The sequence below is a fragment of the Gorilla gorilla genome, chromosome 4 (genome assembly GCF_029281585.2).
Source record: "Gorilla gorilla gorilla isolate KB3781 chromosome 4, NHGRI_mGorGor1-v2.1_pri, whole genome shotgun sequence".
Classification (NCBI taxonomy): domain Eukaryota; kingdom Metazoa; phylum Chordata; class Mammalia; order Primates; family Hominidae; genus Gorilla; species Gorilla gorilla.
Window position 1 is genome coordinate 28,072,268 of NC_073228.2, and position 20,198 is coordinate 28,092,465.

General features: G+C 54.2%; 2 protein-coding genes across 5 annotated transcripts in view; both read left to right on the forward strand.

Annotated features, from left to right (window-relative positions):
• The window catches only part of SCN4A (sodium voltage-gated channel alpha subunit 4), a 34,397-nt gene extending 30,717 nt beyond the window's left edge, over nucleotides 1–3,680 (forward strand). Inside the window, exon 24 of the mRNA XM_063706191.1 lies at nucleotides 215–3,680. Within this exon, the coding sequence (XP_063562261.1) occupies nucleotides 215–1,437 (1,223 nt within the window). The 3' untranslated portion in view covers nucleotides 1,438–3,680. The remainder of the gene's footprint in view (nucleotides 1–214) is intronic.
• Nucleotides 3,681–9,881: 6,201 nt separating this feature from the next.
• Nucleotides 9,882–13,501, forward strand: CD79B (CD79b molecule). 4 transcript variants are annotated; one of them, XM_019028622.4, is made up of 6 exons: nucleotides 9,882–10,045; nucleotides 10,855–10,908; nucleotides 11,857–12,168; nucleotides 12,354–12,472; nucleotides 12,767–12,808; nucleotides 12,918–13,496. In XM_019028622.4, the coding sequence occupies exons 1-6, from the start codon at nucleotides 9,979–9,981 to the stop codon at nucleotides 13,014–13,016; spliced, it is 693 nt and encodes a 230-aa protein (XP_018884167.1). In that variant the 5' UTR covers nucleotides 9,882–9,978; the 3' UTR covers nucleotides 13,017–13,496. The 4 variants fall into 4 exon arrangements, with proteins under 4 accessions (XP_018884167.1, XP_004041240.1, XP_004041239.1 ...); XM_004041191.5 differs by having other exon boundaries at nucleotides 9,894–10,045; nucleotides 10,858–10,908; nucleotides 12,918–13,501; XM_004041192.5 differs by lacking the exon at nucleotides 11,857–12,168 and having other exon boundaries at nucleotides 10,858–10,908; nucleotides 12,918–13,501.
• Nucleotides 13,502–20,198: the final 6,697 nt, after the last annotated feature.

Below are 20,198 nucleotides of genomic sequence, written 5' to 3' on the forward strand. Positions count from 1 at the left end.
AGGGTATCCCACCTCCAGTTCCATCAAGACAAAGCTGCAGCCCCTGGCCCCAAGACCCGTGGGAGAGCCCAGCCTCACCTGTCAGTCATCTGGGCTGTGCTCTGAGACTTGAGCAGAGCACACCAGGCTGGGCCCCCTGAGCCCCGCATGCTCCCCACGCCCTGTGCCAGCCCCACTCCCCAGTGGCAGCGTCCTCACTAGCTCCTCCCCGCAGGCCTTGCACTCTCTGACCTGATCCAGAAGTACTTCGTGTCACCCACGCTGTTCCGTGTGATCCGCCTGGCACGGATCGGGCGTGTCCTGAGGCTGATCCGCGGGGCCAAGGGCATCCGGACGCTGCTGTTCGCCCTCATGATGTCGCTGCCTGCCCTCTTCAACATCGGCCTCCTCCTCTTCCTGGTCATGTTCATCTACTCCATCTTCGGCATGTCCAACTTTGCCTACGTCAAGAAGGAGTCGGGCATCGATGATATGTTCAACTTCGAGACCTTCGGCAACAGCATCATCTGCCTGTTCGAGATCACCACGTCGGCCGGCTGGGATGGGCTCCTCAACCCCATCCTCAACAGCGGGCCCCCGGACTGTGACCCCAACCTGGAGAACCCGGGCACCAGTGTCAAGGGTGACTGCGGCAACCCCTCCATTGGCATCTGCTTCTTCTGCAGCTATATCATCATCTCCTTCCTCATCGTGGTCAACATGTACATTGCCATCATCCTGGAGAACTTCAATGTGGCCACAGAGGAGAGCAGCGAGCCCCTTGGTGAAGATGACTTTGAGATGTTCTATGAGACCTGGGAGAAGTTCGACCCCGACGCCACCCAGTTCATCGCCTACAGCCGCCTCTCAGACTTCGTGGACACCCTGCAGGAACCGCTGAGGATTGCCAAGCCCAACAAGATCAAGCTCATCACACTGGACTTGCCCATGGTGCCGGGGGACAAGATCCACTGCCTGGACATCCTCTTTGCCCTGACCAAAGAGGTCCTGGGTGACTCTGGGGAAATGGACGCCCTCAAGCAGACCATGGAGGAGAAGTTCATGGCGGCCAACCCCTCCAAGGTGTCCTACGAGCCCATCACCACCACCCTCAAGAGGAAGCACGAGGAGGTGTGCGCCATCAAGATCCAGAGGGCCTACCGCCGGCACCTGCTACAGCGCTCCGTGAAGCAGGCATCCTACATGTACCGCCACAGCCACGACGGCAGTGGGGACGACGCCCCTGAGAAGGAGGGGCTGCTTGCCAACACCATGAGCAAGATGTATGGCCACGAGAATGGGAACAGCAGCTCGCCGAGCCCAGAGGAGAAGGGCGAGGCAGGGGACGCCGGACCCAATATGGGGCTGATGCCCATCAGCCCCTCAGACACTGCCTGGCCTCCCGCCCCTCCCCCGGGGCAGACAGTGCGCTCCGGTGTCAAGGAGTCTCTTGTCTAGCAGGCAGCACCGGGGTGGCCCGCTGAGTCTCGGCATAGTCCCCAAAGCTCCCCCGTGGTGCCTGCACACAGAGTGAGGGAGGAGGGCTTTGAATCTGGGACTGTGCCTGGCTCCCTGATGGAGGACAGGATTTGGCCACACGGGGGCTGACACCCAGGCCCGAGCGCCTGCGTTCCCAGACCATGGGAAATGGGAATTGCGCTCAGGGGCTGCATGCTGGGTCTGAGGCCCCTGCCTCCAAGATTTAACCTGCAAGTTGCTCTGACCTCCTCTGGGCCCTGTCGCCCATCCTTTTGGCCTGAGGGAGGTCAGAACATTCGAATATCTGCCCCTCACTTGAGGAGGAGCTGGCCTGCGGTGGAGGGATCAGTTGCCCCCCATCACCAGAGTCTTAAGGGTCACTGGCCTCTCCCCAGGAAGTGGCTCAGACCCCTCAGCCCCAGCCCAGACAAAGATGTCTTAACCTCAGGGAGTGCAGACACCTAACCCCAGGGCACTGCCAGCCCACCCCCTTTGACTCTGCGGTGCAGCTTCGCCCACCAGGCCAGCTCAGGAATTCCCTGGAAAAGGGAAATGTGACTGGTTCAGAAATAGCTCCTCAAAGCCTCAAAACCTGATTGGCCACTGGATCCTGCTGCTTTGGGCTGGGATGGTGACTCCTGAAACCTCTTCCCAGGCCACGTCCAGGTCCGTAGCTCCCCTGGCTGGCCCCTAGGGGAAGAGCAGAAGGAAGGATGCCACCTGGGAATGAATTGTCCTTTTCTAGGAAGCACGGGGGAGTGAGACAGGCTGGGTCCTGCCAGCTGGATCGCTGCACATGGCCTGAGCATCCAGACCTGAGCAGGGGTCAGGGACCTGCTGCTCAGTAAGAAGATTCTCACCCCTTCCCTCTCTCCCTGCCTCACTCCTCCGTGAGCACCACCAGGGCTCCAGGAGCCTCATCCAGCCTCAGAGATCTCCCTTCTCATCTCCCCACGCCCGTCTCTTTCTCTCCTTTCCCACCTCTCTCCCCAAAGTGATCCTAAGAATGTACAGTTGAGCTCAGGTTAGATATTTCGACCCTGCGGCGTGCAGCAGGGAAGGCCCAACTGGTTCAGGCTCAACCTTCCAACTTCCTGTGGCCTGAAGAAGCACTTCTGCTGCATCGCTGTTCTGGGCATGGCAGGGCCAGGCCTCTGCTGGCTCCTGGAGAACAGAGGCTATGCCCAGAGGAGGAGGGGTGAGAGACCTGCTCAGGCGTCGCTGGATTTATTCACTTGTGTGTGTACCTGTGGCTGTGTGTCTGCTTGTATGCTTTTATAGGCCTGTGTGTATAGCCGTGTGTGTGTTCAAGTGCGTGACTGTACGTGTGTGTGTGAACCACTGTGTACTGGAGCCTGCATTATGCACATGTGTCTGGGTATCTTTGTATATATGTGTATATATGTGTGCCCTGGACTGTTTCAAGGTCCATGGAGTACGGCTGGTGTGTCATACTGTGCAGGCCTGTCCCTGGGAGTGTTCCCGTGCCTGGGAGAGTGGACCTGTGCTGTGTGTGGATGAGTGTGAACGCATGTGGTAAGGTGTGTACTCAGGGCATTCTGTTGGCCTAAGTGCCTCTTCTTTTTCTTCTTGTTTCTCATGAAAAGTTTGATTAAAATTCAGGAAGCAGCAAAACCTTTAAAACAAGACATGTATGTGTGCTTGAGTGTGTGCACACGTGTGTGTGTGTGTGTGCACATCTACATGCCATGCCTATGGGCCAGAGTTGTCTTTATTGTCCACCATGCTCTCTCACCTGCTCCCGGTCCTGCCTGAACAGCCCTCTCTCTCACTCCCCTCTCCTTCCCTTCCTGTTTCCCGTCGTCACACCCATGGCTTCAGCCCTGCTCCCTGCCTCCTGCCTATGTCTCCTCTATGGAAGGAGGCCTCCACTCCTTCCATCTCTTCCTTCAGAAGTTTCGTCTAATGGGGGTAGTCTCCCCTTCCCGGCACATTGCCCCTCTGCCTTGCCCTCCTGGGCCCTGGGCTGGCACAGCCCCTGGAGCCTCAGAAATCTGTTTGATTGGATATTCTCCTCGGACTGTGTGCAGGTTGCAGAGGAAGAGTAGATGAGCCGGGTCCGGCCTCTCCCTGCCTGTGGCCCCTCCCCTGCAGACGGATGCCCATTCCTGCCTGGTCCAGTGGGGAACAGGTCCCACGCCAGGCCAGCAGGCGGGCTCCTTTGTACAGTTCTTACAATAAACCCTCCTTGGTGCCTCTGGTGTGTGGCTTATCCCTTCTGCATGTCAGGGTGTGGATGCGGATGGGGGCTGAGGGCAGTGAGAAGCAGAAAGGGTCAGTGGGGATTGGAGCCAAATGTGGAAGACACGGGAGCCTCTCAGGGGGCCGGGCAGGATAAGGAGGCCCCAGCTCCCCGCTCTGGCCCAGTCCAGCTCTCTCCAGCCTCCTTACAAAAGCCCCTTAGCTGGAATCCAAGAGACCAGATAGGATCAAGGGTCAAGACCCGGCTCCCACAACAGGCAGCACCACACTCCCTCTCTTCCAGGTGATCCATGTAGGGACTCTGTGTCCCAGCTCCTCCTCTCCAGAGGCCCCTTCACTTCTCTGCCCATCTCAGAGGCCTCAAGGTGCCTGTGGGGTACACAGCACAGCCTCTCCCTCTCCTCAGAGGCGCTGACCCCAGGACTGACTTCTGACCCCAGATAGCCCAGGGTCACGTGGACCCGTGACTAAGAATATTCTTATGTGGCAGGTTTAGCCCACAGCCCCCAGAGAGTGAAATATAATCTTGTATGTAGTTTTCTTTTTCTTTTTTTTTTTTTTTTTTTTTTTTTGAGATAGGGTCTCACTCTGTCACCCAAACTGGAGTGCAGTGGTGCAATCATGGCTCACTGCAGCTTCGAACTCCAGGGCTCAAACAATCCTCCCACCTGAGCCTCCCGACTGAGCCTGGGACTACAGGCACACGCCACCACACCTGGATGGTTTTTTATACAGATGGGGTCTTGCTCTGTTGCCCAGGCTTGTCTCAACCTCCTGGCCTCAAGTGATCCTCCTGCCTCGGTCTTCCAAGTTGCTGGGATTACAGGCATGAGCCACTGCGCCCAGCCTGTAATTTTATTTTCTGTAACAACTTCTGACTCCCAGGGCTGTATTCTTCCAAACAAGTAAGCACTTAATTCTTTTCAGGATTTCTGCACCCTCTCTTCCTGGGTCCTGAGGTGATGTAGCACTGGCGTGGGGGATGGGGAGGGGCCCTCAAGCTGCCCCCCAGTGTCGTTCCACTGTCTCTGCGGCACCTTCCACCTTGCAGCTCTCTGTGCGTGAGTGCGAGGGGAGGTGTGGAGAATCTCTACAGGGTTGTCTGAGTGCCCCCAGGGTGCTGTCTTCCCTCCCTGGAGTGGGAGCTTCTTCTTACTTATTTTTTCAAAATTTTTATGTTAATAGTTTTGGGGGTACAGGTAGGTTTTTTTTGGTTACCTGGATAACTTCTTTAGTAGTGATTTCTGAGATTTTAGTGCACCTGTCACCTGAGCAGTGTACACGATACCCAATATGTAGTCTTTTTCCCTCACCCCTCCCTCAACGTTCCCCACTGAGTTCCCAAAGTCCATTATATCATTCTTGTGCCTTTGCATCCTCATAGCTTAGCTCCCACTTACAAGTGAGAACATATGCTATCTGGTTTTCCATTCCTGAGTTACTTTACTTAGAATAATGGCCTACAGCTCCAACCAGGTTGCTGCAAAAAGATGTTATTTCGCTCCTTTTTTTTTTTTTTTGAGATGGAGTCGCACTCTGTCGCCCAGGCTGGAGTGCAGTGGCGCGATCTCGGCTCACTGCAAGCTCCATCTCTCGGGTTCACGCCATTCTCCTGCCTCAGCCTCCCAAGTAGCTGGGACTACAGGCGCCTGCCACCACGCTCGGCTAATTTTTTGTATTTTTAGTAGAGACAGGGTTTCACCGTGTTAGCCAGGATGGTCTCGATCTCCTGACCTCGTGATCTGCCCGCCTCAGCTTCCCAAAGTACTGGGATTACAGGTGTGAGCCACGATGCCCAGCCTATTTCACTCCTTTTTATGGCTAAGTAGTATTCCATAAAGAGGTGTATATATACCACATTTTCTTTATCCACTCATAGGTTAGTAGGCACTCAGGTTGGTTCCATATCTTTGCAATTGTGAATTGTGCTGCTATAAGCATGCGTGTGCATGTGTCTTTTAGAAAATCAAAATTATATCAAGTATCTTCTCCAACCACAGTGGAATAAAACTAGAAATCCACTCCAAAAGGAACCCTCAAAATTATACAAATATATGGAAATTAATCTGTTCTTGAGTGATTTGGGGGTTAACAATAAAATCAAGATGGAAATGTAAAAATTCTTTGAAATGAATGATAATGACACAACTTCTCAAAACCTCTGTGATACAGCAAAAGTGGTAGTAAGAGGAAAGTTCATAGCATTAAATGCCTACATCAAAAACTCTGGAAGTCCACAAATAGACAATGTAAGGTCATGCCTCAAGGTACCAGAGAAACAAGAACAAATTAAACTCAAACCCAGCAGAAGAGAAGAAATGAGAAAAATCAGAGCAGAACCAAATGAAATTGAAACAAACACAAAAGATCAATTAAAACAAAAAGTTGGGCCGGGCACAGTGGCTCATGCCTGTAATCCCGGCACTTTGAGAAGCCGAGGCGGGCAGATCACGAGGACAGGAGTTTGAGACCAGCCTGGCCAACATGGTGAAACCCCATCTCTACTAAAAATACAAAAATTAGCTGGGTGCAGTGTTGCACGCCTATAGTCCCAGCTACTTGGGAGGCTGAGGCAGGAGAATCACTTGAACCCAGGAGGCGGAGGTTGCAGTGAGCTGAGATCATGCCACTGCACTCCAGCCTGGGCAACAGAGCAAGACTCCGTCTCAAAAAAAAAAAAAAAAAAAGCTGGTTCTTTGAAAAGATAAAATTGATAGACCATTAGCAAGATTAACCAAGAGAAGAGAGAAGATCCAAATAAGCTCTATTAGAAATGAAACTGGAGATATTCTTTTCACTTTAAGTTCCTCCAGACCTCACCTGGAGCCCTCTCTGGCATCAGGGACAGGAAGATTTGCAGAGCGCAGGGTGCTCAAGCCCACACATCCTTTGAGCCTTGAATGGTGGAAGAAAAAAGGCCTCATATTGGGTGAGAAACAGAGACAACATGGGACAACAGTCACAGCTACCCACCTCCCCAGGCGTCCGTGCCACTCCTCGCACTCCTCGCCCTCCTCAGGGCGTGCCATCCGCCACATTTACCAAGTACCTCAGATGCAGGATGGCCTTCAAGGTGCACAGCTGCCCTTCGACGAACGCGCTGTTGGGGCCAGGCGCAGTGGCTCATGCCTGTAATCCCAGCACTTTGGGAGGCTGAGGCGGGTGGATCGCTTGAGCTCAGGAATTTGAGACCAGCCTGGGCAACATAGTAAAACCTGTTTCTACAAGAAATACACAGATTAGCCAGGTGTAGTAGCATGACCTGTAGTCCCAGCTACTTGGGAGGCTGAGGTGGGTGAATCACTTGAGTCCAGGTGGCAGAGGTTGCCGTGAATGGAGATTGCACCACTGCACTCCAGCCTGGACAACAGAGCAAGAACTTGTCTCAGAAAAACCCCAGAAAACAACAACAAAAAAACGCGCTATTGGGCTTATTTCTATTTTACGAAAATGAGGAACCTTGGTCGCTGAGAGGTTAAGAATGGGTGTTGCCTCATGGGTGCTGTTGGCATGTGGGGCAGGGAACTCTGCTTTGCCAGCCAATGCCCCTCCCACCCCAGGCACCCACCGGTCATTGAGACCAGCGCGATTGCCCTGATGCATGTGCAGACGCTCCCTCCGTTGGGGCAGAGCCACCCTTAGTAGAGAACCACTGGTAACCTGAGGAGGTTTCCTGGCTGCTACACTGCTGGGTCAGGACTCAAACCCACGTCCTTCTTAGCAGGTCTCTTCCCAGTCACAGCAGCCCAGCAGATCCAGGACACCTGGGCTGGAGAAGGAGGCAGGGGTCTGAGCTCTTCTTTCCCTGAGGTTCTTCCCCCTCCCGGCATCTTAGGGTGGCTGGGGGTCGCTGCCTTCTTGCTTCTCCACCCCCTGAGCCCCTTGTCCCTTCGCCCAACCCTGGCCCCCATTCCTTATTTTGATGTTGCCTTCCTGGAAAGGGAGGTGTCGTCAGAAGTCAGAATGTGAAGCCCCGGGCAGCCGAGGGCAGAGGCAGGGGTAGGCTTGTGAGGCCTCCTGTTCTGGGAAGAAAAGGGCATCATGAGCCCAAAATGGGGCTCAGGGCTGTTGTCACCAGTGAGGGAACAGCATGGCTCAAAATGTGACAAATAACCCTGCAGGCGGTGGGGCCCCCGCTGCCTCCGCCCCTCCTGAAAACAGATCCCTGCCCGGCATGAATGGGAATGAAGCCCAAAGGCCACATCTGCATCCTTGTCCGCAGGATGTGTGTGTCTTCCCTCCGTGGAGTGGGAGCTGCTTCTCACTTGTTTTTTTAAATTTTTTATTTCAATATTTTTTGGGGTACAGGTAGTTTTTTGGGTTACCTGGATAAGTTCTTTAGTGGTGATTTCTGAGATTTTAGTGCACCTGTCACCTGAGGATGGGTGCCAACTGCCCCCCACCAACCTCTGTGCCCCCTACAGTCCGCTGGGCCCTAGGACCAGCTCCCGAGTAGGCCCCACACCACAGGGTCCAGGCAACACACCTGTGTGAGCATGCACATACACACACACACATACCCCACAAACACGTGTGCCCCAAGCCTTTCCCAGTTATACCCCCAACTTTGGGGAGACACTAGCCCCAAAGTTAATGAAGGACTCTGTCGTTAGGGGCTCAGGAAGAGTATTTCCTAAACCACGAGACTCCCAGATTTTGCCCCACTCCCCCCGGGTCAGTCTCTCTCCAGCCACCCTCACCAGCATGGGGGCCCATGGGCCTCAAGCTGACCTCAGGTGATGTTTATATTTCTGAGCTGTTTATTCCATGAACTGAACATCTGACAGCTTTTCAGAGAAATGTTTTTTCATTTGGAACATCTGGAAACAAGAAAGAACATCTGGGGCTGCCCGGAACGGGCTGTTCCTCGGATGAAACCTTAACCCTCCTGCCCCTGACTTCCGTGGCTCAGGTCCTGGCCTGCACCCCTTGAGAGTGGCCCCCACCTTATCAGGTCCGAGGCCTAGGCCAAGATCTAAAGAGGGACCACCCAGACCCTCTGCCTTCCAACCATGGCATGGGAGGAGGTTCTGCTTCTCCCTAAATCCAGACAGACCTGCCCCAGCACAGACTGGAGAATGGAGGGTTGTGAGGAGAGTGAGAGGTGGACAGAGGGCACTGACGATTTAGCATCTCTTCCTCTCCTGGGGGTTGAGGATGAGAGACAAAAAAGAAGCTGCCAGGAAACATAAAATTCAAAGAGGCCTCAGCTGTAGGGCTGAGGTCTGCAAGCATGCTGTGTACAGTTGTGCATGTTGTGCCCTGCACAAGGGCATCTCTGAAGGGGCTGCATTGGACCCAGGGGCAGGGGTGCAAAGGTGAGTTTATATCAGTTCCTGAGCACTGTGGCTCCATCCAGCACCCTGAGGACAGGCAGGATACAGCTGGAGGACCTGAGGGCTCCCCCACACCAGCTCCTGTTCCCTGCCCAAGACCCCCTGGACCTGCAGACAACAATTCAACGCACTCAGAGTCCCACAGTTAAGAACTCCCTGAAGAAGCCCCCAGTGGCTGCGTGGTGGATTTTCGCAAAGCTGTCTCCACCTACATCCACCCTGTTTGGCAGCCCCTACATACTCTTTCACAGCATGAGGAAGGGAGGCCTCTCACCAAGACCTGGACTGAATCTTCTCCCAATGGCTGCCACACTTGACCTGCTCTTGCTCCAGAACCTCTGTGGCTCCCATCCTCCACAGGGTCAACTTCCAACATGGCTGCCTGCACTCCAGCCAAGAGGCTCTGCTCTGGGCCCCTCCAGGTACCTGACCTGGGTCTGTGGCTGCCCTGTCCTTCTTCAGTGCTCCTCTTCCCGCTGGGTGAGGAATAGTTCAGGGCAGAGGAGCTAAGTTCAGGTTCATTCATAGGACAGGTGCCTATTTCGCTCACGGCCCAGGAATAGAGACTTGCCGGGCTCGGCCTTTCAGGGAGCTGGCAGACGGCAAAGGGGAGGCTGGCTGGCCCAGGGGATGACCACCGGTGGGGTAAGCACAGACAGAGGGGAGCACAGGCTTCCCCCAGAAGACTGAGAGGCCCCCAGAGGCATCCACAGAGGACCCCAGCTGTGCTGCCCAAGCTGGGTGACCGCCAAACCTTAGCGGCCCAGCTGACAAGAGCCCGCCCTCCCCCAGGGTCCCCGGAGAGCTGGTGCCTCCCCTGGGTCCCAATTTGCATGGCAGGAAGGGGCCTGGTGAGGAAGAGGCGGGGAGGGGACAGGCTGCAGCCGGTGCAGTTACACGTTTTCCTCCAAGGAGCCTCGGACGTTGTCACGGGTTTGGGGTCGGGGACAGAGCGGTGACCATGGCCAGGCTGGCGTTGTCTCCTGTGCCCAGCCACTGGATGGTGGCGTTGCTGCTGCTGCTCTCAGGTACAGCACCCACGACGAGGCCTGTGGGGTTTGCTCTCATCTCCAGCTGTCTGGGCCCTGCGGCTCTGCCTCCTGCTTGCTCCACCCTCCTCCTCTGTCTCTCACTCTTTTTACCGCCTGTCTCCCTTTCATGGCCCTGGGGCCTGGGTCTGTGGGTGTTAGCTGCACGTGGTGATGGGCTCAGGAGCCTGTGGCTCCAGTTCCTCTCCTGCCTGGAGAGCATCAGGCTGAGCTGGGCATGAGGAGCAAACCAGAGTTAGCAACCAGGACCATGGAAGAACTAGGCTCAGGAGGAAGAGAGGCTGAGGGTGGTGCCTGGGGGTCGGGAGGGGAGAGGCTGTCCCAGCCGGACCCGGGAAGATGCAAGATCCAAATGTGGTCCCCTCCTCTGGGAGATGAAAGATCCTTCGGGCTGTGACTTTCTTCCTGTCTCTCTTTAAAAAAAAAAAAAAAAAATAGAGACAGGGTGTCCCTATGTTGCCCAGGCTGGTCTCAAACTCCTGGACTCAAGCGATCCTCCTGTCTTGGCCTCTCAAAATACTGAGATTTCCCTGTCCCTCCTGTCTCATTCAGATGCCTGCTCGAAGCCACCCTGAGGGTCAAAGGCAGAAACGGGGCTGGGGGCGGGGCTTCCGGTACCCCCACCCCATATCTGTCTCCCAAGTACTGGGGGCAGGGAGGACCGAGGGGTCTTGAAGCTGCTGTCATGGAAGGAGGAAGTAGCTCCGGGAACATAGAGGGCATGCAGGGGTGGGGCAGCCCAGGCCAGAGGAGGCCCTGACTGGCCCCGCCCACTTCCTCCCACCCAGCAGCTGAGCCAGTGCCAGCAGCCAGATCAGAGGACCGGTACCGGAATCCCAAAGGTCAGTAGCCTCGCCTGCCGCTTCTGAGGGCAAGTTGTGTGTGACTATGTCCTGTGTCCGACTATGGTCCCTGTCCTGGGGGCGGTCCGCCTTCCCGCCCTTGCCTGATCTCCCCATCCAGGATTCCCATCCCCAGGCCTCCTTAGGATCTCCTCTGAGCCCCACCCCAGCCCACTGTCATCCTCATCAGACACCTGCCCTCCAGCCTTGGCCACTGAAGGGCTGGGCTAAACTCTGGGTCACAGCAAGGGAGCCTGGGGGTTCCTCTAGGACTCAGGCCCGGGCCTGTCTAGCTGGGAATCTGGCTGAGTCTCGGGTGAACCCTCCAGTGCAGGGTCACTATGTGAGGGGCTCAGGGATTCCCGGGCAGTGCTCGCCAAGAACAAGGCAGTCGAAGCTGGAAAGAGGGTTCTGGAACAAGAAGTGGACCCAGTCCCTGCAGGAGGGAAGAGGGGGATGATGGAGGGAAGTCATGCAGGGAGGGGGTCGACTGAGGAAGGTCTCAGTTGACAGGCTAGGAATTTGGCCTTTATCCCTGGAGGAACGGGGGAGACTGAGGATTTCAAGCCTGTGCAGGGCAGCCCAGTGAAAGGAGGGGCCAGGCCTGTGGGCCTCCAGGTCCTGGGAGTGTGGCCTGGGTCAGGCTGTTGTAATGGGCATAGGAAGGAATGGCAAGGTCCCAGGGCTCTTCCAAAGGAAAATCGAAGGGGAGGTGGGGCAGTCGGGAAGAGGTGGAGTCTGAGAGCTTGGCCGTGGCTTCTCATGTGGCTCAGCCTCTCACGTGGCTCTGCTTCCCAACTCCAACCTCAGCCTCCTGCCTGTCCCACACCCTGAGAAGCAAGGACTAAGCCCAGGGAGTCTGTGCCAGCCAGGGCAGGGGCCTGCCGCTGGGGCTGGCAGTCAGGAAGATGCCAAGCGGAATGCTGAGCCTGGCCTTGGCACCCACAGGTAGTGCTTGTTCGCGGATCTGGCAGAGCCCACGTTTCATAGCCAGGAAACGGGGCTTCACGGTGAAAATGCACTGCTACGTGAACAGCGCCTCCGGCAATGTGAGCTGGCTCTGGAAGCAGGAGATGGACGAGAATCCCCAGCTGCTGAAGCTGGAAAAGGGCCGCATGGAAGAGTCCCAGAACGAATCTCTCGCCACCCTCACCATCCAAGGCATCCGGTTTGAGGACAATGGCATCTACTTCTGCCAGCAGAAGTGCAACAACACCTCGGAGGTCTACCAGGGCTGCGGCACAGAGCTGCGAGTCATGGGTGTGTGCCAGGTGGCTGGGACGCTCCTGTAGCTGTCCACCCCACCCTAGCCCGGCCTGCCTCTTGTGGCGATGGTCATGGCCCTAGAGCACTCAGGAGAGCCACTGGGACCTGAGGGAGCTGCCCTTGTAGGCCTAAAAGGTGGACTGTGGCCCAGGCTCACAACCCCACCCCTGTCCCCGCAGGATTCAGCACCTTGGCACAGCTGAAGCAGAGGAACACACTGAAGGATGGTATCATCATGATCCAGACGCTGCTGATCATCCTCTTCATCATCGTGCCCATCTTCCTGCTGCTGGACAAGGTGATCAGGGGACGGGGGAAGCCTTGGGGGACCGCAGAGAAGGCCACCGCATAGGCCAGGCATATGCAGGGTCTCCATCTCCCCAGCTCTCGTTGTGGCCTTCTTGGTCCAGCCTGTCCCCACTGGCTCACCTATTCAATCATTCCTTCCTTCCTTCATTCATTCAGCTGTTCTTGCAGAATGCACCTCACTCCTGACCCCTCACCCCTCTCCCTGGCCCTCCCCAGCCTGGCCCAGCAGGGGATGGGGCTGGGGGACACTAACACTCTGATCTCCATCCCTCTCCGTCCCCAGGATGACAGCAAGGCTGGCATGGAGGAAGATCACACCTATGAGGTAAGGAGCGGGGCAGGCCCAGCAGCTCTGAGTCCTCGGGGTCAGTGGCCACTATCTGCTGGTGTGGTTGGGGTGTGGCCCCGGCCTGAGTTCCACTTAATGTCTCCAGGGCCTGGACATTGACCAGACAGCCACCTACGAGGACATAGTGACGCTGCGGACAGGGGAAGTGAAGTGGTCTGTAGGTGAGCACCCAGGCCAGGAGTGAGAGCCAGGTCACCCCACGCCCTGGGTGCAGGCTCCCTGGCCTCAGTGACTGCTTCGGAGCTGCCTGGCTCATGGCCCAACCCCTTTCCCGGACCCCCAGCTGGCCTCTGAAGCTGGCCCACCAGAGCTGCCATTCATCTCCAGCCCCTGGTCCCCAGCTCTTGCCAAAGGGCCTGGAGTAGAAGGACAACAGGGCAGCAACTTGGAGGGAGTTCTCTGGGGATGGACGGGACCCAGCCTTCTGGGGGTGCTATGAGGGGATCCGTCCCCACGCATGGGATGGGGGAGGCAGAGACTGGTCCAGAGCCCTCAAATGGACTCGGAGCCGAGGGCCTCCCAGCAGAGCTTGGGAAGGGCCATGGACCCAACTGGGCCCCAGAAGAGCCACGGGAACATCATTTCTCTCCCGCAACCGCTCCCACCCCAGGGAGGCCCTGGCCTCCAGTGCCTTCCCCCGTGGAATAAACGGTGTGTCCTGAGAAACCACACACAGGCTCGTGGCATCTTACGGGTTTGGGGTGGATAGGAACATCTATGTGGGCACTTCTGTTGTTTGAATGTGGCACCTGTGAGCCCTCGAGGGTGTGGGAAAGGTAACAGCCACCCCTCCTCTCCGAAGACCCAGTTGGAGCCTGTGGTCGCATCCCCGTTTCTTCTCCCTGGAACGGGGCTGCATGCCAGGCCCTAGCTGGACCCAGAGCAGCTGGCCAGTGACTGGGCCTGTCCTTCCCCTCAGCAGGGACACCCTCATCTTGCACTTCATTCAGCCGAAAAGCAGCAATTGAGTCCCACTCTGCCTCCACCTACAGGAAGCCCTCCCAAAGCACCTGGGTCCTCGCCCAAGCCCTGCTTAAACCAGCCTATGCAGCGGCGACTTAGCTACTGCCTTGTGCTACTCACACTGGCCTTGGTTCTCCAGGCAAACTGGAAGCTCCCTGAGGGTGGGGGTTTCCCTGCCTCTACAACACTCCCACCCCCACCTCCCAGGAAGCCTAGGAAAGCTTGATGCAAAGCCAGCAAGAGTGAGATCCTGAAGAGTGGAGCTTTGTATGGTGAAGCTTTGGGGTTCTTAGCCAGGGGACCCCTTCAGACTTTCCCAGCCTCATATCGGAGGTCCCCTATGGCCCCAGGGTCCTCAAACAATGGTCCCTAGGGCCTTCCAGCTCACCAGCTGTGGGAGGTACTGGGAACAGCTGCCAGCTGGGAGACCAAGTGCAATCAACCTGCATGTGCAAAGCCTCCCTCCCAAACCAGGCTGTGCTCCACTTCCTGTTGACCCTGGAGAGAATCCTTCGAGGTCCCTCTGCTATTCCTGCTCTGAATTCCAGCAAGGGAGCACCTATGCTGTGGGAGCTGCCAGTTTAACTAGGGAATCAAGACCAGCACAGGGGAACTAGTGAGAACAGTGCCAATTTTCCCCAGATTCCCTCTGGAATTCCAGGTGGGGCAGGTGGGTAAGGCCCCAACACCTGCAGTTTCAGGTAAATCTCTCCACCACCCTGGGCCACGCTGGGCCAAGCCAGGCGGCCCCTGTGTTTTCCCCAGTCTCTGGGCTGCTGGAGGGAACCAGGTTGTTTTGGCATCAGCCTCTACTGAGCCGGAGCCCTTCCTTTCCTGCTGCTTTGCATAGTGGCACTAATTCCGTCCTCCTACCTCCACCAGGGACCTAGGCAGCCGGGTAGATGGTGGGAGGAGGCTTCACTTCTCCCCCAAGCAGGGTCTCCACCTGCTTGAGGCTGCCCTGGGTTGGGGGAGGCCTTGGCTTTACCTAAAGACTTTTTAACACCTTTGAACAACTCAGTTTCCCTGAGACTTTGAAGTTCTTGTTTTATTTATTTATTTATTTATTTACTTATTTATTTATTTGTAGACAGAGTCTCACTCTGCTGCCCAGGCTGGAGTGCAGTGGCACCATCTCCACTCACTGCAACCTCCGTCTCCTGAGTTCAAGCAATTCTCCTGCCTCAGCCTCCCAAGTAGCTGGAATTACAGGCGTACACCACCATGCTTGGCTAATTTTTGTATTTTTAGTAGAGATGGGGTTTCACCACGTTGGCCAGGCTGGTCTCAAACTCCTGACCTCAAGTGATCCATCTGCCTTGGCCTCCCAAAGTGCTGGGATTACAGGCATGAGCCACCGTGCCCAGCCCGAAGTTCTTGTTAACAGAGAATCATTTGAGCATAGACCTTGGCCCCTCCACCAGACACTACCAAAGGGCTTGACTTCATGGGTTATAACGTAGGAGCCCTCCCCGGTCTGTTTTTCTGTTTTAAGGGCTTACACTCTGGGGGACATCATGTCTGTCTCCCCAGAACTGACATAGGCAATGGTAATATAGCTGGGTACTGATGGTGGGGACAAGAAACATCTCAGGTTGCTTCATCTGCGAAATGGGAATCCTAAACCCCATCCGAGGGAAAGAATTTGGACCGGACATTGTTTTGTAAAAAATTATCACAATAAAATTGAGGGCCAGGCGCATTGGCTCATGCCTGTAATCCCAGCACTTGGGAGGCCGAGGCGGGTGGATCACCTGAGGTCAGGAGTTCGAGACGAGCCTGGCCAACATAGTGAAACCCCGTCCCTACCAAAAATATAAAAATATTAGCCAGGCATGGTGGTTGGTGCCTGTAATCCCAGCTATTTGGGAGTCTGAGGCAGGAGAATTGCTCGAACTTGGGAGGCAGAAGTTGCAGTGAGCAGAAATTGTGTCACTGCACTCCAGCCCAGGTGACAAGAGCAAAACTCCATCTCAAAAAAAAAAAAAAATTGAGTTTGTTTCCTTTGGGTGTACAGAATTTTAGCAAATGTATAGATTTGTATCACCACCACCACAATCAGAACAGAGAATATGAACCAAAAGCTTTTATTGGGCCCAACAAATACGTATTGAGCACCTCTTAAATGCAAGAAAACTGGATTGAACACCTCCATCTTCATTTACACTCTGCCTGATGTCCCTGGAAGAAGGTTGCACTACCTGATTTTTACAAACAAGGAAATCAAGGCCCAGGGAAATTACCGTAACTGGCCAAAATCACACCTAGACCTTCTGGCTCCAAGTCCAGCCTTCTCCCCACTACATCACGGCCGCCCCTCTTGAAGGGCACTGCAGCAATAAGACCCTGAACCGAAGGAGGAGGGAATCCGGGGACAACTTTGGCTATCTTCAAACGTTTGTGTTTTGAAGGGGGATTTGCTTTTCCTATGATTCATGAGGTTTGAGGCCCCAAAGGCCCCACCCCTTCTTGCCAAGGCCTAGTAGGAGGCCTCTGAGCACCCTCGAGAGGAAGCCACTGTGCCATCCCTCCAGGACCCCAGCTCTACAGCTGCCCCCTCTGCCTGCCCCCTCCCCAGAACACAGCTCTGAGGCCCTGGTGGGCACATGCCTCACTGCCCACTGGGGGAATCCAGCCAGCTCCCCAGGGACCCTGGTTGAAGCACAGGCTTGTTCCTCCTCCATTCTAGCTTGACTTCCTCCCCTCTTGCTGCAGGTGCTGCTAGGGTTGGGGTGATCTGACCCGAGGTTTTGGGTGTTTTTCCAGCAGAATTGGAAACGAGAGAAAAACAAAACAAAACGCAAAAAACGGTGGCTATTTGGGTCCCTTAGTAGGTGTCTGGTCTGGCTGAGGTTTCTCTGAGGGACCTCTAATGCCATCTCAGGGCCGGGTGCAGTGGTTCATGCCTGTAATCCTAGCACCTTGGGAGGCTGAGGCAGGTGGATCACATGATGTCAGGAGTTCAAGACCAGCCTGGCCAACGTGGTGAAACCCCATCTCTACTAAAAATAAAAAAATTAGGCCCAGCGCGGTGGCTCACACCTGTAATCCCAGCACTTTGGGAGGCTGAGGCGGGCAGATCATCTGAGGTTGGGAGTTCCAGACCAGCCTGACCAACATGGAGAAACCCCATCTGTACTAAAAATACAAAATTAGCCAAGCATGGTGGCGCATGCCTGTAATCCTAGCTACTTGGGAGGCTGAGGCAAGAGAATCTCTTGAACCTGGTGGAGGTTGCGGTGAGCTGAGATCACGCCATTGCACTCCAGCCTGGGCAACAAGAGCGAAACTCCGTCTCAAATAAAATAAAATTAGCTAGGCATGGTGGCACATGCCTGTAATCCCAGCTACTGGGGAGGCTGAAGCAGGAGAATCACTTGAACCTAGGAAGGGGAGGTTGCAGTGAGCTGAGATCCGAGATCATGCCACTGCATTCCAGACTAGGCGACAGAGTGAGACTCTGTCTCAACAATAATAACAACAAAAGCCATCTCGGAACATGGTATTTGGGATCTCTGTCTGCTCTTTTTGGTTCACCTCAAGAAGTGGGTTCAGAGCCCACATCTGTGACGTTCCTGAGTGTGTCTCAGGTCTACAAACTGCTCCTTGTATGTCATCTTCTGGTCCTGCCATTGACTCAGCTGCAAACAACCACAAATCTTCCACTTGGGACACCTGCCTCTCCCACCCAAAAGACTTTACTTGGAAACAGGTGACTGCAGAGGACAAAAATTAATGAGCATTATCTCCTGACTTAAATCAGAGTGTAGTTTGTTAAAACACACTTAGACTGATCCTAATATAATTTTCAATTTTTTAAAAAAGGCATCCCCCCTCCAGACTTAATACCACTTTCCCCATGTGGCAGGAGGGGAAGGCAGAACTTCGTGTAAGTTAATGAGTCCGTATAGAACATTCCTGGGAACTTGGGCACTCTGCCTTGTCACCTTTTGCATTTGACAGTCAAGTTCCTGTCCTTGTTATTTTATTTATTATTATTTTTTTTTGAGACAGAGTTTTGTTCTTGTTGCCCAGGCTAGAGTGCAATGGCATGATCTTGGCTAACTGCAACCTCCACCTCCTGGGTTCAAGCGATTCTCCTGCCTCAGCCTCTCAAGTAGCTGGGATTACAAGCGCCCACTACCAGGCTCCGCTAATTTTTGTATTTTTAGTAGAGACGGGGTTTCACCATATTGGCCAGGCTGGTCTCCAACTCCTGACCTCAGGTGATCCACCCGCCTCGGCCTCCCAAATTGCTGGGATCACAGATGTGAGCCACTGTGCCCTTCCCTGTCCTTGTCATTTTAAAATAATTATACCAGCAGGAGGATGTCCAGACACAGCATGGGCTACCTGGCCATGCCCAGTTGGTTGGACATTTGAGTTCTTTGCTTGGCACTGTCCTCTTATGCGTTGGGTCCACTCAGTAGATGCTTATTGAATTCCTGGGCCTGGGGCTGTGGCAGCTGCCTCGTCCCTTCACCTCTGGGCTTATTCTCTCCCTCCATATCTTAGCAATTTCTTCATGGGAACGTCCCCAATTAGAAATTTCTATTATACCATTATATTACCAACATATATATATATACCTGGCCGGGCGCGGTGGCTCATGCCTGTAATCCCAGCATTTTGGTAGGCCAAGGCAGGTGGATCACCTGAGGTCAGGAGTTTGAGGCCAGCCTGATGAACATGGTGAAACCCCATCTCTACTAAAAATACAAAATTAATCGGGCATGGTGGCACATGCCTGTAATCCCAGCTACTCGGGAGGCTGAGGCAGGAGAATCGCTTAAACCCAGGAAGTGGAGGTTTCAGTGAGCCAAGATTGTGCCATTGCACTCCAGCCTGGGCAACAAGAGCAAAACTCCATCAAAAAAAAAAATATATATATATATATATTACAATTTTATATATATATACACATTATATAATTTTTTTTACCATTTTATATATATACATTACATAATGGTAAAATGTTTTCTCTGCCCCCCCCAGTAGATTGTTAGCTCCAGAAGAGAAAGGATCATGTCTTTGGTTTATCTAGATATGTCCATCTGCCTGGTACAATCTCTGGCCCATGTTATAGGCAACAACTACTTGTAGAATCGGTGAATGCATGAATAGAAGAATGAGTGAATGAATGAATAGACGAAAGGCATAAATCCAGCCTCAGGCCGGGCGTGGGCGGCTCACACCTGTAATCCCAGCACTTTGGGAGGCCGAGGCGGGTGGATCACAAGATCAAGAGATGGAGACCAACCTGGCTAACACAGTGAAACCCCGTCTCTACTAAAAATACAAAAAATTAGCCGGGCATGGCAGTAGGCGCCTGTAGTCCGAGCTACTAGGGAGCCTGAGGCAGGAGAATGGCATGAACCCCGGGGGGCGGAGCTTGCAGTGAGCCAAGATCGCGCCACTGCACTCCAGCCTGGGCGACAGAGCAAGACTCGGTCTCAAAAAAAAAAAAAAAAAGAAATCCAGCCTCAAAGAGCTTACAGTCTGGTAAGAGGAATAAAATGTCTGCAAATAGCCACAGAACAGGTCAAAGGAAGGAGAGGCTATTTCCAGCTGAGGGCACCCCATCAGGAAAGCACCCCAGACTTCCTACAACTACTAGACACATCTCGATGCTTTTCACTTCTCTATCAATGGATCATCTCCCTGGAGAATAATCCCCAATGTGAAATTACTTAGCACATCCGGTTAGGTAGATCATTGTGTACTTCTTGGTTGTTCAGAGATCATCAACCAGTGCAAACAATCCCCCCATCAATACACAGCAGTGCCTGCCCCTCTCCTCCCCAAGCCTTCCGAGGCCCTCCCTCCGTGCCTGAACCCCCTGGACATATCATATGGCAAACTGAAGGGTCCAACGAGATACAGGAAGTGAAACACGATGTACACTGAAACGTGCAATACAAATATGCAGCATGAAGTGCCTCGGTTCACTAACCCGAGCTACGCTGGGTGCTTCTTTTCTACCACTTTCCTTAATGCCTACGGACACCTCATTCTGTGGCTGAAGTTCCTTGTGTTCAATTCCCCCCATCTTCATTGAACATCCTCTGTGCAGGGACTTGACCCCTGTCCTGCTAGCTTTGCACTGAGGCAAGTTCTGTCTATGCCTTGTAGTATTACCATCTTTACTAGATGAGGTTTCTAAAGAGCTTGGCATGGAAGGAAAGCTGGGGGGGCCTTAGAAGCCATCACTTAGGAACTGGGAGAGCTCCAGGCAAGCCACCTTATCTCTTTGGGCCTCAGTATCCTCACTCACATCCCTATGGTCAGTAGAGTGCCAAGCACATGGTGGACACACAGAAGTATTGATCATCTTCCTCACCTCCCCTAGGAGAGCCCTTGGGAATCCCCACATAATATTCTCTGAAGACCTCAATCCAATGAG

What these genes read in the sequence shown, in the direction of transcription:
- CD79B (XM_019028622.4), top strand. Translation starts at nt 9,979, where the DNA reads ATGGCCAGGCTGGCGTTGTCTCCTGTGCCCAGCCACTGGATGGTGGCG. An exon ending in GTTGCTGCTGCTGCTCTCAG is followed by an intron (nt 10,046 to 10,854) that starts GTACAGCACCCA and finishes CCTCCCACCCAG; the next exon opens with CAGCTGAGCCAGTGCCAGCA. An exon ending in CCGGTACCGGAATCCCAAAG is followed by an intron (nt 10,909 to 11,856) that starts GTCAGTAGCCTC and finishes TGGCACCCACAG; the next exon opens with GTAGTGCTTGTTCGCGGATC.